The sequence below is a fragment of the Corvus hawaiiensis genome, chromosome 3 (genome assembly GCF_020740725.1).
Source record: "Corvus hawaiiensis isolate bCorHaw1 chromosome 3, bCorHaw1.pri.cur, whole genome shotgun sequence".
Taxonomy (NCBI): Eukaryota; Metazoa; Chordata; class Aves; order Passeriformes; family Corvidae; genus Corvus; species Corvus hawaiiensis.
The window spans coordinates 46,410,384-46,424,426 of NC_063215.1; the positions used below are offsets into that span (position 1 = coordinate 46,410,384).

Genomic DNA, 14,043 nt, shown 5'->3' on the forward strand with positions numbered 1-14,043 from the left:
CCTGTACTGGTCACAGGAGGTCAGGCAAAAGGGATAACCTCAATTTTTGTGGGATGTAAATGATAACAGCTTGATAAACAACCAGTGTGGTTTTTGGTCCTTCCGTTTCACTGATCTGAGTCTTGGGAGATTTTATGCAACCTTGTTTTGACATGTTTTCAAAATACCTGGGACTTTTTCAAAAAGCTTGAGAAGATTTTAGAGGTTTGGAGTGGTAAAATACTACAACTGTGGAGATTAGTGAATAGAGTGCAGCTGGGAGAGGCAACAAGTAAATAAATACCGCTTATTCCATCACTCCGTGATTCAGGAAAATCCTGAAATCCTTGTGAAGAGCAAACCTCTCATCAAACATTAGTGGGAGCTTTTCCTGAGGGAGGACTTTCTCTGAGCTGAGGGCTGGCTCATTCCTGTAACTGAGTGGTTGCTGAACCAGGGAACATCCTCTCTGGACCGTCTTCCCTGGCCCTGTTCCATTCCCAGCACAGCACCACCACCCAGGACCCTGATGTTGGGCTCCCCCACCACGACAGCAAGTATGTTCATATTTCTGGGAAAAATATACCCAGCAGGTGGAAGTTTAGTACTATTTTTACTATTGCTGGTGCAGTGAATGTAGAGAGCATGATAATTGATTATCTGGGACAACAGAAATGAACAGGAACTAGAATTTCAAGGATTAGGGTCTCCCTGAGGATTTCCTTCGAGTTTCAGTGAAAGGAAAGATAACCTTTGTGGTGGAAACGGAAGCACAGCTTTCAGTTCCCATCTGCAGCCAGCCTCTGGAGACAATAGTATTAAGGGTGATGTGAACTTCCTCTGTTCATCACCACGGGACAGGAGCCTCCATGCAGTCATCTGCACTTCTATAGCAACGCTATTCAGCTCCTTGCAGCTTCTTTTCTGTCCTACTAGAGACATCCAACTAATGCCTGCCGCCTTTAACATATCTGGGGGTAACATTCCCGTGTTTCATCTGTTTCAAAGGACATTTATGGAAATTAGGCGGCAATTTCATCCCTAGTAAGCAGACTAATATTCTGTCACTCTGCCTTACTCAAGTGACTGTTGCTCTTAATGTTAGGTGGTTTTGGTTAAGTGGCATTAAAGTTTTGTGGACTAAGCAGTAGGATTTCATTGCAAATGCATTGTCCCATTTTAGTGGAAGCTTTGAATGAGCAAGTTCCATCTTAATAAATTATTTGGTTCGACCTGCCTTGTGACTTATACTATCATAAGATCCTGCCCTTAATATTAAAATGTAAGCACAGATTTCCTCTTCCAAGGCTAAAGCTGCATAAAAAGACTTACACTGAAGCTAAGAAATCCTCTGTCTGGATCAAGATAATTTTCTTCTGAGAATAAGGAGAAACAAATATCCACGCTCCTTGGAGAGGATGAAATTCTGCTGTAGATTGTTCTTCCTCTGTTGTGTTAAAAAAAGGAATCTTGACTGAATATATAGTCTGTTTCCAAACTATTGGCATCTTTCACAAATATAGGCTGGCTGGCTTACGAGCAAATAGCACAGTTTCTGTAGCCAAAGATAGTTGTCATCATGCACTTATTAATGAGCAGACATATCTCTGAACATCAAAAGCTGTGCTATTTTCAGAGAGGTCCTTTCAGATCCTGTTTTCTGGTTTGTTTTTCTAATTTTTTTTTCCTTAGCCTCCTGCCATTTTCTTTCAAAGCTCAGCAGTAGAAAGCAGAGAAAAAAGGGACCTAGGACAGGAGATGCTCTCATCTGTCCAGCTTCCCCATATCAGGAGCTACTCCATGTATGTCATTCCTGGCAGATGTTTGCCTCATCTGCTCTTAAAAATGTCCAGTGGTGGGGCTTTGACAGTCTCCTTAGGCAATCTGCTCCAGTGCTTTGCTGTACCTGTAATTAAGAAGGGCTTCCTGATATCTAACCTGCAATTAAAGGCCATGATTTCCCACACAACCCATCATCAGGCTGACCTTACAGCCAGACCACCTCCACCAAGTCAACTGCCATTTCCTCACTAGATCCTCTTTGCCAACACCGCTCCTTGGGCAATGTGCTCTATGCTGGCAGTAGCAGTAAGGTGATGTGTGTGTGTGTGTATGTGCCACTGGTCTTGTCAAGTGTCCAGCCCAGTGTCCCCAGGGGCTGGCGATGGGCAGGTTTCCCTCTCGGATCCCATGCAGCTGACGGGAAGGCGGCTGTCTGCCAGTAGAGGGTATTGAATTAGGAGATTCAGTAAATCCCAGGAGAGGCACTGCCACAGTGAAGTTGCAGCAGTTTTGCACTGATAAAACTAGCAGTGCTAACCATGGTTCCAGGCCTCAGAACACGAGCTGATGCCTTTTTTGTCCTGGAACAAAAAGTGCTGTGAGAGTAGTCATATTGTCCCATATATTACATACATGCAATCAATCACATCTAGCAGTTCGGACATACATTCTTTGATGAGAGCATTCCAATAATGATTTTAGCAGTATTAAAGCTTTTTTTAAAAAAATCAGAGTGATCACAGATTTGGCTTGGGTTTTTTTGCCGTTGTTTTCTTTTCAACAATAGCCTCCCATGGCAGCCAGGCCTGATGGCAAAGCTGTAGATGCCAGCTTGCTGCGAGTGAGCTTGAGATGCTGGGGAACCAAGGCAGTCACTGGTGTGCAGCAGTGGTTGAGAGTGGGTCAGTGTAGGCACAGCTATATCACAATATTACCATTGCAAGATAAATTCTGATCCACTTTTTTAATGTGCTTAGAACAGGGATGAACATTTTAAGAGTGTTTCCTTCTGCAAATTATTTACAACTGGAGTATGGTAGTAATGAATTAATGTTAAGATACTGGAGAGTTAGTCCTGGTCAGAGTAGGTGTTTTTCACAATGGAAACCAGCTAGCTAAATTAGGTATATTTCTGCTGCCTGAGCAAATTATGGCAGTATGTAGCTAAACAGGTTTTGATACTAGAAATTTCAGTGACATCCAAAATTAAATAAAGCAAAGTTTGGATCAGTAGGAGCAGGGGCATGTTGCCACGAGCAGGGGTGAATAACCTTTGTGTAACTGGTAGTTTTGGTAAGCGGGTCAAGGTCAGTGGGGTTTGCCTCTATATTTTGACAGATGCACTGCAAACACCCTGATATCCATTTGTTTTACAAGGTGTGTGTGTGCAGCAAGATAACGCTCCAGAGGGTCACTGGCAGGTTACAGTGTGCCAGCCGTCACATGCACAATGTATTGCGTGGTGCCAAGATAAAGTTTCAGGGATCTGGGGGCACCAACAGCGATTCAGAGCCCCACACAACACCTGTGCCCCACCAATATCTCCCTAGCTGTCCATCACTGAGCATCCCATTGGCATCTGTTTTCCTGAGCTGACAGGTCTGTTTCTATTTGTGCAAGGCATTTTTAAGGCATTCATCCCCCAGTTGTCATCTAGATGACCTGGAAGAGCTTCAGTGAGTTGCCCATATTCCTTCATGGAGGAGAGGAAAGGACAAAGTTTGTTTTCAGAATGAGAATTTGGGTGGGGAGAGTAAGGGGGGGGAGGTTCAGAAAACACAGATTTGAACTTTGTATTCCATGTAGCATGGAGGTAGACAAATTGTGTCAGAGAGGTTTCAGTTTCAAACTAATAATAAGAATGCATTTAAACCTTTGTCAATATAAGAGTGATTTCAGATGCTCAGGAATCCTCTTTCTTGTGGTTTTAAAGAAAAATTTTAAACATTTTTTACCCCATAACTATTGAGGGTGTAGAATGAAAATACCTATAAACTGCTAGAAACAGAATAAACTTGTTTCCCACTTCCCAGTTCTTGTAATAATCATCACTTTTAGGTACTTCTCAAAATACACCTTTGGACTAATTTTGCACTGTTAAAAATGGCATTTTCTGTTGGGCAAACTGTGTTCACGCCCCATGGCTGGCAAGCAGAGGCCCGAGTCAGAGCCTGCTGGAGTCAAGGGGCTTTCGTTGAGGTGCAGACCCTTCATGTTTTCCTAAAAATCGACAGTACTGTTAGCCCACGTCTCCCCTTTCCCACCCCGTCTCCTCGGGGAGAGGCAGAAGCCTGTTTGAAGACAAACAAGTCACAGAGCCTGCAAGGTGTAAATATCTTTCATGAATGCCAACGCTGAAAAGCCTGAGTGCTGGGCGTGTGACATGCGACGACAGGCGGTTCACGCTGCGCAAGGGGCGAGCAATATGCCAGTGCTGCCACAGGCGCCGAGGTGTGCCCGGATGGCACCTGGGCATCCCTGGACACCCCCGCCCCAGGAGCACACACGGAGCAGCAGGAGGGATGGGGAGCAGGGTACCTGCTCCTCGCCCCGCTGCCTCTGCCCGCACCCCTCGCCCCCAATCTGGTCACCCCGCCTCTGCCCTCCTCCTCTCCCTGGCTTCTTTGGGCAGGGGCTGATTTAAATAGGTTGGCAGGGAGCCAGGAGCTCATCATTTTAATGCAGTGTAAAATGGAATGTGCATAATTATATGCAAGCCATATGTGAGGGAGACAGCTCAGCTGTGAATTTCGGGAGGCTGTGAGAGGGAGAGAGCGAACAGTCAGGAATCAGATGAGATGGAGCGGAACGGAGTGCAAGTGTCACTCAAATGAACAGTGTAATGAGCGTATTGCTGACACTCCTCCTTTCACCTGCTTCTCCCTTTTGCTTTAACTCAAAAGCAGAAAACGCTCGAGATGAGAAGGGAAAAATACTATATGCGAGCAGGATTGCTAATGGGCTCTGGTAATGTCTCCATTTAAACTTCAGCTTTCTTAATTAACAGCGTAGTTACAAATAACCAGTAACTTTTAATGCATCTTTGTCATTAAATATTTTGACCACATTTGACTGAAGGATCATTGTTCTCACTAGATGATTGCTCCTTTCAAAGCTTCACTTAAAACATGGAGGGGGAATTAATTTATTTGTAATAGTATTACATGTAAATTATGAGTATGAAAACTTTTTTTTTTTGGCCTTACTGTTAAACTGAAAATACAAGTACATTATCTAGGGATCACTTAAGCATGTCAAAAAGTTTAAACAAGTACATATGTAATGTAATCCTGAAAAATGCAATGGAGTAAATTGAAACCCTGAGTTTCTCACAGTTTCCAGCTCAAATATTTCATTTTGGTTTTGTCTTTTGTTGTTTTAATTATTACTCCACGATGAATTTGCATGTTCAATCTAAGCTATGTAAGAAAACAGCATCCCAAGTTCTCGTATCTAAAAGGTGTACTGACTATTTAAAGAAACTTTTTAATAATGTTGTATTTTGGGATTCCCGTCTGTTTTAATGATCTGAGCTGTTATGCTTTTAGCTATTTTTTTCCTTCCATTATTTGTAAGTCCCTAAATAGGCCATTATATTTCCCTTCAGGCTAGAGATGAAGATGGACATGCTGAAAATTTTCCCCAGCAGCACTATGCTAAGGAAACTCCAAGACTTGCCTTCAAGAATAACTGCGAACTACTTGTAAGAATAACATACTTACAACAAGTCTAGATTGTTACTTTAGCACAGTGAAAACCGTTTTTTTTAAAGGCTTTTGTTCATTATGACATACATTACGAAATATGATAGGTTTTTTTACTGTTTTCACGTTCTAATGCTAGTTCTGCTATCCATGAACAGTTTAAGATCTCAAATTGCTTGAAAAATATCTTATATTTGATGTCAGCACATGAATGGCCTTGTCTTACTACCTTGACTTGCACTGGTAAATCAGGGAGAGCCATGCAGGGAGTGGCTGGTCATGCACAGAAAGCCCCCCCCCCTTCCTCAAAAGTGCCCCAAAACTCACTCTCCCATCCACCTTTTATCTCTGCCTTGTTTTCAGGTGGCAGCACTGCATTTCATTGTGCTAACAGGCAATCCTCCCTTTAGAGCTCGCCTATTCCTCCCCTTCATAGCTGCATGCAATCCAAAGCATCCTCTCCTCTCCACTCCTCTCCTCTCCATTCCTCTCCTTTGCTGCGGGGAAAGAGCGAAAGCCAGGAAAGCACATACAGGGAGCCTGGAGTGTTTACAAGCCATAAGAGAGATGATATCAGCTGTGAAAGAATCTCTGTTCCAAGGCAGGGTTAATTCGCTGTTCATTTTAGCATTTGCAGCTAGACGAGATTAAAAGAAAGCAGGAATGGCTATTATATTTCTATTAAATGAATCTGTTGGGACCTAATGTTCTTGATTAGCCTGCGAAAACGAGTGCTCCACCATGAGTTTTTCTGTTTGCCTAAAGTAAACAGAGGATGAATTGTAATACATTTAAAAGAGATTCGTGCATGGCTTTAGAAAAGGGAGGTTTAGATACATCGGTAGATCTCTCCCTTGCATTCGCCTTCCTTCTGGTCTGTGCTTAAGTAAACTGTATCATTTGGCTAAATGGAAGTGTTTGTGGAGAGTCAGTACATGGGGTTTTGCTTTGAAACATTTCTTTTTTTCTTGTAACCAGAGAAGAGGCGGGTGGCAGTGGAGAAGCAAGCTGTGTTTTATCTGCGTTAAAGCCCATGCCTGCCCTCCCAGGATGCAAGGCCAAGCACTACTCTTGGTGCCCCAGGTGCAATAGGCAGTGAAAGTTGAGCTGATGAGCTGATAACCCAGTGCTGAAGTTGGCGCCCAGGTCCAGTCAGCTGGTCAAAGAAGCCCACACCAGGAGGCAGCAGCCCCGGGGTGGTGGCCAGTCCCTGCTCCCCACGCTGGCCAGAGTGCAGAGCATCTTGGCCACACCTGCACTACTGGGCCCACACTCTCCTACCCCACATGTGTCCCCTGTGCTGAGCCAACCCTTGGTTAGGTAAAGACAATGTTTTTTAGAGCCACAGGTGTCACTTAGAAGGTTCAGTTTGTTTCCAGTATAATTCTCCCCAGCCAAAAGCAAGGTGACCCGTGAGATCTGGTCTTGGTTCCCCTTAAACCCTTTGTGAAGTTCCTGGTGGTTTCAGGCATAGCGGTGTTACACCCTAAGGGGAGGAAACTAGACAAACACAAAAAGTGGTTCCCTGGTGTACTCATAGTTCTTGTGCCAAATAAATGAAGCTGTTTCTTCAAGGCCATGCTTAATTACTGTGCTGCTAATCAGGCCTGACGAACCATCACAGCACACCAAGATGCTCCCAAAGTCAGTAGGGCTTCTTGGTGTTGAAGGAATTTAGGAATAGAGACAACATGATATAAATCATACAGTATTTCCATTGAAAATCTGCTTTATATTTAGTGCAAGCCATCAATGAACCAATTAACCCACTTTGTGCTATTAAAATCAGGCATTCTTTGAATGCCCAGTTGCTTATTCCTCTATTAATACGCATTTAAGTTTTTGCTTTATTATATCACCACTGTGTCTGGCAAAAGCTCAAGTCATCAAAGTTAGTCTTTCATGTGCTTTTTTGGACAAGTTTCAATTCTTGTTTAAGGAAGTAATAAAAGCAATTTGTTATAGTTTTATTTTTCCTATTCTATTGGAAACAAAATTGGCAGGGATGTAATCTGTACTCAATTTGTATGTGAAAAAAAAATAGTAGAAAAATAATGAATATGTACCTCTGCTATCTTTAAAGATGTATTTTAGGAACTTTCAGTGAAAATATGATGTTGAGCCTAGGTGTGGGTGGTGGGGGAGCTAGTGTTATTTGTTGAAGATGCTGTGTTTCACAGAGAGGTGGTGTTATTCCTTTTACATTTTACTTGTTGGAAACAATGCTATATTAAAATGTGCTCAAATTTCAAAAGCTAATTTCACCAGAACTGGCCATTAAGAAACCTTCTTTCTCTTAAAGGCTAGTCAGTATTCCTTGGGAGAGGCGGGGAAAAAAAGTGAAAGAAAGGAGTGGGGACAGCAGATCCTCTAAAAAAATACTTTCCCAGTGGTGAAAACTTGCCCAGAATCTAACAGCCCAAGTCAGATGCCAGCTGAGTGAAAAGACAAGGTTTTTTAAGTGAAAGAGAAACTGAAACTTGTTTATACTTTTGAGAATGAGGGAATCCTTGGAGTTTTCTGAGTGCAGTTCAGATAAATAGAGTAATAGTCTTTCAGGTGAAATTGGAGGCTTCAGCACCAAAGTGCTTTCTTTGCTTTAGGGTTTAGCTGCCATTTTCCAGTGAGGTTTGTTTCGGCAAGGGCAGGCTTCTCTGGGAAATGCTCCTGCTGGGAGAGAGCTGCCAGGCAGGATCCAGGGCTGGGTTGCTGCTGCTGGGTCTGCATGCCAGGGCTCTCCCGCAGGAGCCAGACTACACTGGCTGAATCTTAACATCCCAGGTCACAGGCACACACAGCAAGCTTTAACTCTTCAATACTTGGAGAGATTTTAAAGCATGGTAACATAGAGTATTGCAAAAGTAACGTGGAGTATTACAAATTTTATGCTTTCTTCATTGCTTACACACCACAAGAGGAGATAATTTGATGAGGTACAACAGCTTTTCTGTTTGTTTTAGGCTTTTTTGAATGTGAGCGAGTTTGATAGGAAATAGAAGGAAGAAAGGTATCATTTAGGCAGAAGAAAACCCTGAAGTGTATTCAGTAGTTCTGCTCATTAGGAAAAGCAGTGACAATTAAATATTTTGGTTAGTATAGAAAGCCATTTTGCAGTTATGGGATTAGAATAGGGTACTCATTTCCCAAGCTAGTTCCATATATGTTGTGTCCTGGCATTTGTTGTAGGGCACTAAATCCAGAGGGGTTAAAATGCTCTAATCAATGAGCACATCAGATTTTCCTTGTCGACTTTACAGTATTTTTGAGAATCATGTTGTCTAAAGTTTAGCTATCCATGATAAATATCGGGAACTACATAAAAGAAATCTATTTTTAAAGAGCCAGGTCAGCATGCTGTCTTGGCCAGCCATCCATTCTTCTCCCATAGGCACTGCCTCAGGATTTTAATTTCTTATTCCGTGAGTGGCTGGAAGCTTTTCTTTCAGGCACATCTCTTTGTTTCCAGAAGGAAAAGGCAGAATTTAGTCCCCGCTGTAAGCTGATTGTCAAGGAACAGTACAGTCCAGCTAATAGTGGATGTGGGGAGAAAGATGGGATTAACTGCCGAGAAAGGGGAGGCTGGAGTGAAAAGGCCAGCAAGAAGCCCACAGCCCCAGCTCTAGCCAGATGAAATTCCTGAGCCATTGCCTAGAGAAAGGAAAAATCCATCTGGCACCTACCCAGGTTAGTCAGGGTAGGAAGAGTCATGCTTGGTTGCCTTTTAACAAAAGTGGGAAAGAAAAAGCAGCAGTTCGTCCTTCCTCCCCCCATTTACTCAGAATATTGAGTCAAGGTTTCAGATTGGCATGCTGCTGTATGAGGTAAGGAGGTTTTGATGGGTTAAGGAAATTAAACATCAGGTTGCTTTCCAGATCATTTGTTTATGGAGATGATGTGAGTACCACCCACTGCTATGGGATTATATGTAAAGCAAACAAATAACCAAACAAAACATAAATATCCTGAAAAAAAATTCATTTCCAGTCCTACACCCAGCTGAATCCATGCTTTTCCTTCAGTAAAATCATGATCTTTTCATCTTTGAAATCAAAAAGTCTGTTCCTAGTAGTTCTGCTCCGAGAGGATAAATTTGTGAATGCAGTATGAGAAAAATTATAAGTCCTGGTGCGTAGAAGCTATTATGTAAAAGACACAATATTGGATTTAATGCTATTGGATTTAATGCAAACTCACCTACGGCCAGTTGTCTTTAATCACTGACAAAAAGAGGCAGAGAAAACTCTGAAAACACATCTACAAGGGAAACATGAAATGCAGAATGTTCTCTTATGAGCAAAAGGCCTTTGGGGAGGCTGTGGCAAAGCTGAGGTGAGCCAGAGCTAGAGCTAATGCTTTGCTTGAAGTTGTGTCACTCTGCTCTGCTGTTCCAGCACTAGAGGCAGAGTCAGGACAAACAGCACATGTGGGGCACCCAGACAGGGCAGCGCGCATGCAGGCAGGTTAACTTCAGAATTATGGCACTGGAACATGGGAAAGATTTCATACCTAGACGGACATTAAAAAGCACTGAGAATATTTGTAATCAGATGACGCCAATAGGTTTTGCAGTTGTAGTCAAGTTAAATGTAAATATGCATATTGGTATCCTTTGAAGGCCATGAGAGTTTTGGTTTCAGAAAGTGAGGCTTAAATTCATTTTTTTAAGGTGCCTGACCTGCTTACTGTGCCCCAGTGTCAAGCAAAACTGCTCCCTGTTAGTGCTTCAGCAATAGAAGAAAATACCTCTCAGTCCATTTAAAATCACAGTGCCTTCAAAGAAGGACTGAATTAGGAGAAATAACTTTGCTCGTTCCGTCTCTTGCCCTTCCAGCCTTTTTGTCTTCCCTGCTGTCTCCTTATTCCTAGCAGAGTGGAGAGAAAGAAAGAAGTTCACTTCCCCTTGTGCTTTCCCTGGCTCCTCCTTCACCCTGTTAGGTGCAAAGTAGAGGAGGGAGAGGGAGAGCACTTCTCTCTGGCCACAGATTGGGGATGCGCAGGGCTTTTGGCCAGATAGCTAGAGCAGGAGTGCTGCCCAGCAGCTCTGAGGGATGCAGGGCCACATCTAGCCTGTCAGGTACCAATCCTGTGATCAGGAGGCGATTCTGCCACACTGGAGAGGCAGGAGGGGAGACAGGGAAGAGACCTGTGACACCTTGTGGAGTTCCAGATCATAGAGCTACCGAGCCTGGTGAGAGTTTAAAACCTCCACAACCATGCTTAAATGCTGTTTCAGCATCATTCGATGTTTGTCTCACTGCTGGTGCAGTTTTTTGGTGGTTTTCTGATGGATTTCATCAATTCCTTGCTCAGTTTGCCATCACAGTCTGAGGGCAGCTGGTACTACTGCATCAGTTGCACTGTGGCACACGCAGTGGTTCAACCAGATGACTGTGCAAAACCCGTAACAGCTGCCGGAGAACCCACTGTTGGTTTCAGGGACTTTGGATCAGGCACAGAGAGCTGTCAGAATGGTGGTTATGGCCCTGGAACAAAAATACGGAGAAAAGCAATTGTAGCGGTGAATTGATACTGATGTTCTTAAAACCTCAGTAATCTTGGCCACATGAAATTCAAGCTTTCTTGTGACTGAAATAACAGTGACGCTTAGGTCATATGGTAGATTAATCGCCTGTAGTGTTTCATTTTCAAAAACTAAATTGTCCATGAGCAATGGCAGAGTATTTTAAAAAGAAACTCCCCAAAACCCCACTGAAAACCTTGCACTCTGTTTCTTTTCAAGTAAGGGTAACAAACCAGTAAAAATTATTCTAAAGGGCTTTTTGTCCTTAATTGCTGCCAGGCTGAATGAAGGGCTAAGTGGTGCTCGCCTTATATGCACATTCCTGTTGAAGTCCATGAGTGCTGTGTAAAAGCACTGAAAAAAGGCAGCACTCAGACCACGGGCATATTTGCAGCCCTGGGGAGAGAGAGCCCTGACACCCAGCTCCAGCTGACCCTCCCTGCCTGCTGCCTGCCGGCACAGGTAGGTACCACGGGGCACTGGGTGCCTTGGCATCTGTGCCCTGATCGGCATCTCGCTGGGGTAACACAGGAGCAAACACAGAGCTGCAGCCTGCCAGCCACCCCGCGATAGGCTGTCCCCAGGAAATGATAGTCTCTGTGCCTGTCTGCACAGATCTTTTTACTGGTTTAGAACAAATGCAGCCACTGTCTTGCCTGGCACACAAGCTGTGTCCTTCTTGCCCTGCTTTTTAATGATATGTTTTTCTATCCCACAATGGAAGTGAAGGCCATTCCTCACATTGCGACAGCATGGACTGGAGCTGGGAGGTTTTCTGGGCTGCAAAAGACCTTCTAGGAAGTCTCGAGAGATTTCCTTGGTCTTTCAGGCCTTCTGCTCCCCTTCCCCTGTCCTGCACCGCTATGCTGCTAAAGTAATAAACCTTTATTTCTTAATTCATACCATGTTTAGGACTCCACAGCCTCTGATCCAAAGCCCAGTGAAATCAATAGTATCCCTCCTGTTAACTTGAGGTGGGCTCTGAACGGGCTACCTTATGTTCTGTAAACAAAGAAAGGTGAATGCCTGCTTTGAGACATCTTTCTCCTGCCTGACCAAAAACTGCAGTAGGCCAGCTAACAGCTAATTTGAAGTGTAGAAAACATGATCTTATTAATAATATCTAAGCTGAAGGCTGTCATCAGAGACCTGTTGTAGGAACTAATGGAAAACAAAGCACCGTTATAGCAAGTCTGAGGTAGTAGACTTTCTACTGGAAATAAGACCCAAACCTCACTCCTTCTACACCCAGGATTAGCGAGTGACCATGACCTGCAGTGCTGAGGAGGCTGAGGCATTCCCCATGCCTCCCGCAGAGGTGGGCAGGGGAGTGCCAGCCACACTTGAGAGTGTCAAGGAAGGCAAGGCTCTGCCAGTTCCCAGCAACACATAAAATACAAAGAATAAAATTCACAGGAGCATGAGGAATGGGCAGAAGGAAGGGAAGGAAGAGAATCTGTCATCTTCCTTCCCAGTACAAGCATTAAAATTTTGATTAATAAATCTGCACTTACTGATGACCTCTGAATAATTTCTCCAACCTTAATTTCTCCTTACTGCAATACTGTGTTGTATTACTCCAGTTTTACTCTTTACTTTCCTTATTTGACATGTTTACTGAAGTTATAATTTTCATATTAAACATGTTGTCACTGAAAAATTGATTTTTTTAATATTAAAAAAAAGCCCCACAATCTTTTTATTGACCACAAATTGAAACATGTAAAAAGTTAAGAAACTACTAGATGAAAATGCATTTGTTTATTAGCTGACTACTTCTTAATAATGATTTCAATAAATTTTAAAGTAAAAAAGCCTGGAAAAAATTGTCAGCCACTCCCCCACCCAAACCTCTATAAATCTGAAGGAAGAAAAAAAAAAAAATCAGTTGAGAATTGTGGCTTAGCTTTTATGAAACTGGCATTCATAACCTGTGTTAGGCACAGCATCTCCAGCCAGGCAAAGGAGGGGATTGCCCCACTCTGCTCTGCTTTGGTGCGGCCACACCTCGAGTCCTGTGTGCAGTTTTGGGCACCACAATATAAGAAAGACATTAAACTATTAGAGAGTGTCAAAAGGAGAGCAACAAAAATGGTGAAGGGTCTTGAGGGGAAGCTGTATGAGGAGTGGCTGAGGGCACTTGGTCTGTTCAGCCTGGAAGAAACTGAGAGGAAACCTCATTGTAGTTACAATTTCCTTGTGAGGGAAAGAGGAGGGGCAGACACTGATCTCTTCCCTGTGGAGACCAGTGACAGGACCCAAGGGAATGCCTGAAGCTGTGTCAGGGGAGGATTAGTTTAGATATTAGGTTCCTCACCCAGAGGGTGGTTGGGCACTGGCTCCCCAGGGAAATGGTCCCAGCACCAGCCACTAGACAGAGTTCAAGGAGTGTTTGAACAAGGCTCTCTGGGACATGGTGTGTTTTCTGGAGTGGTCCTGTGCAGGACCTGAGTTGGACTTGATGTTCCTTGTGGGGCTCTTCCAACTCATCTTATTCTGTGATTCTGTGAAATAAAATTCAGACAGTTTTTATAGAATGTTAAAGAATAAAGACATATCATGTTCCAAAGGAAGTGAAGTGTGATAAGTTAAAATTCACTGGAATTCCTTCCATATAAATTGGAAATAAAATTTCCGAAGTCATCACTCAAAGCTATAAGTATTTTCTTCTTGGGGTCTGTGCAGGAGATGCAGATGACTCAACAGGGCCTATGGGATACCCTGGCAGCTACCTGGGGGAGCCATCCCTTGCAACGCATCTCACCACCACCATACCTGCAGGACAGGATCAGGCCATAAAACTGGCTTTGGTCCCCAGGGGCTCAAGTCCTTTTTCACCTCTGACCCTGACTCTAAGTCATGCAAGGTGTTAATTAGAATGGGTTTTATCAGGTCTCAACCGGAGCCTACATGAATGAGTGTGACTTTTTGTAATGGTGCAGTTGGCCTATGTCTCATCTTACTGCATGTGTTTTTTTCCACATTGAAAAGTGTTTGAAGGCTTTGATCCCTTGTAGAGCCAACATACAGCAGTAAGAGAGCAGGGTTTTGAAAATC

General features: G+C 43.4%; 1 protein-coding gene across 2 annotated transcripts in view; it reads left to right on the forward strand.

Annotated features, from left to right (window-relative positions):
• Positions 1-14,043, forward strand: part of LOC125323694 (sine oculis binding protein homolog) — a 113,156-nt gene that overhangs the window by 58,234 nt on the left and 40,879 nt on the right. The window contains exon 5 of one of the 2 annotated variants that reach the window (XM_048298864.1): positions 5,369-5,464. The exons of the other annotated variant lie outside the window; for it this stretch is intronic. Coding sequence (XP_048154821.1) covers positions 5,369-5,464 — 96 coding nt within the window. The remainder of the gene's footprint in view (positions 1-5,368; positions 5,465-14,043) is intronic. 2 annotated transcript variants of the gene reach the window in all.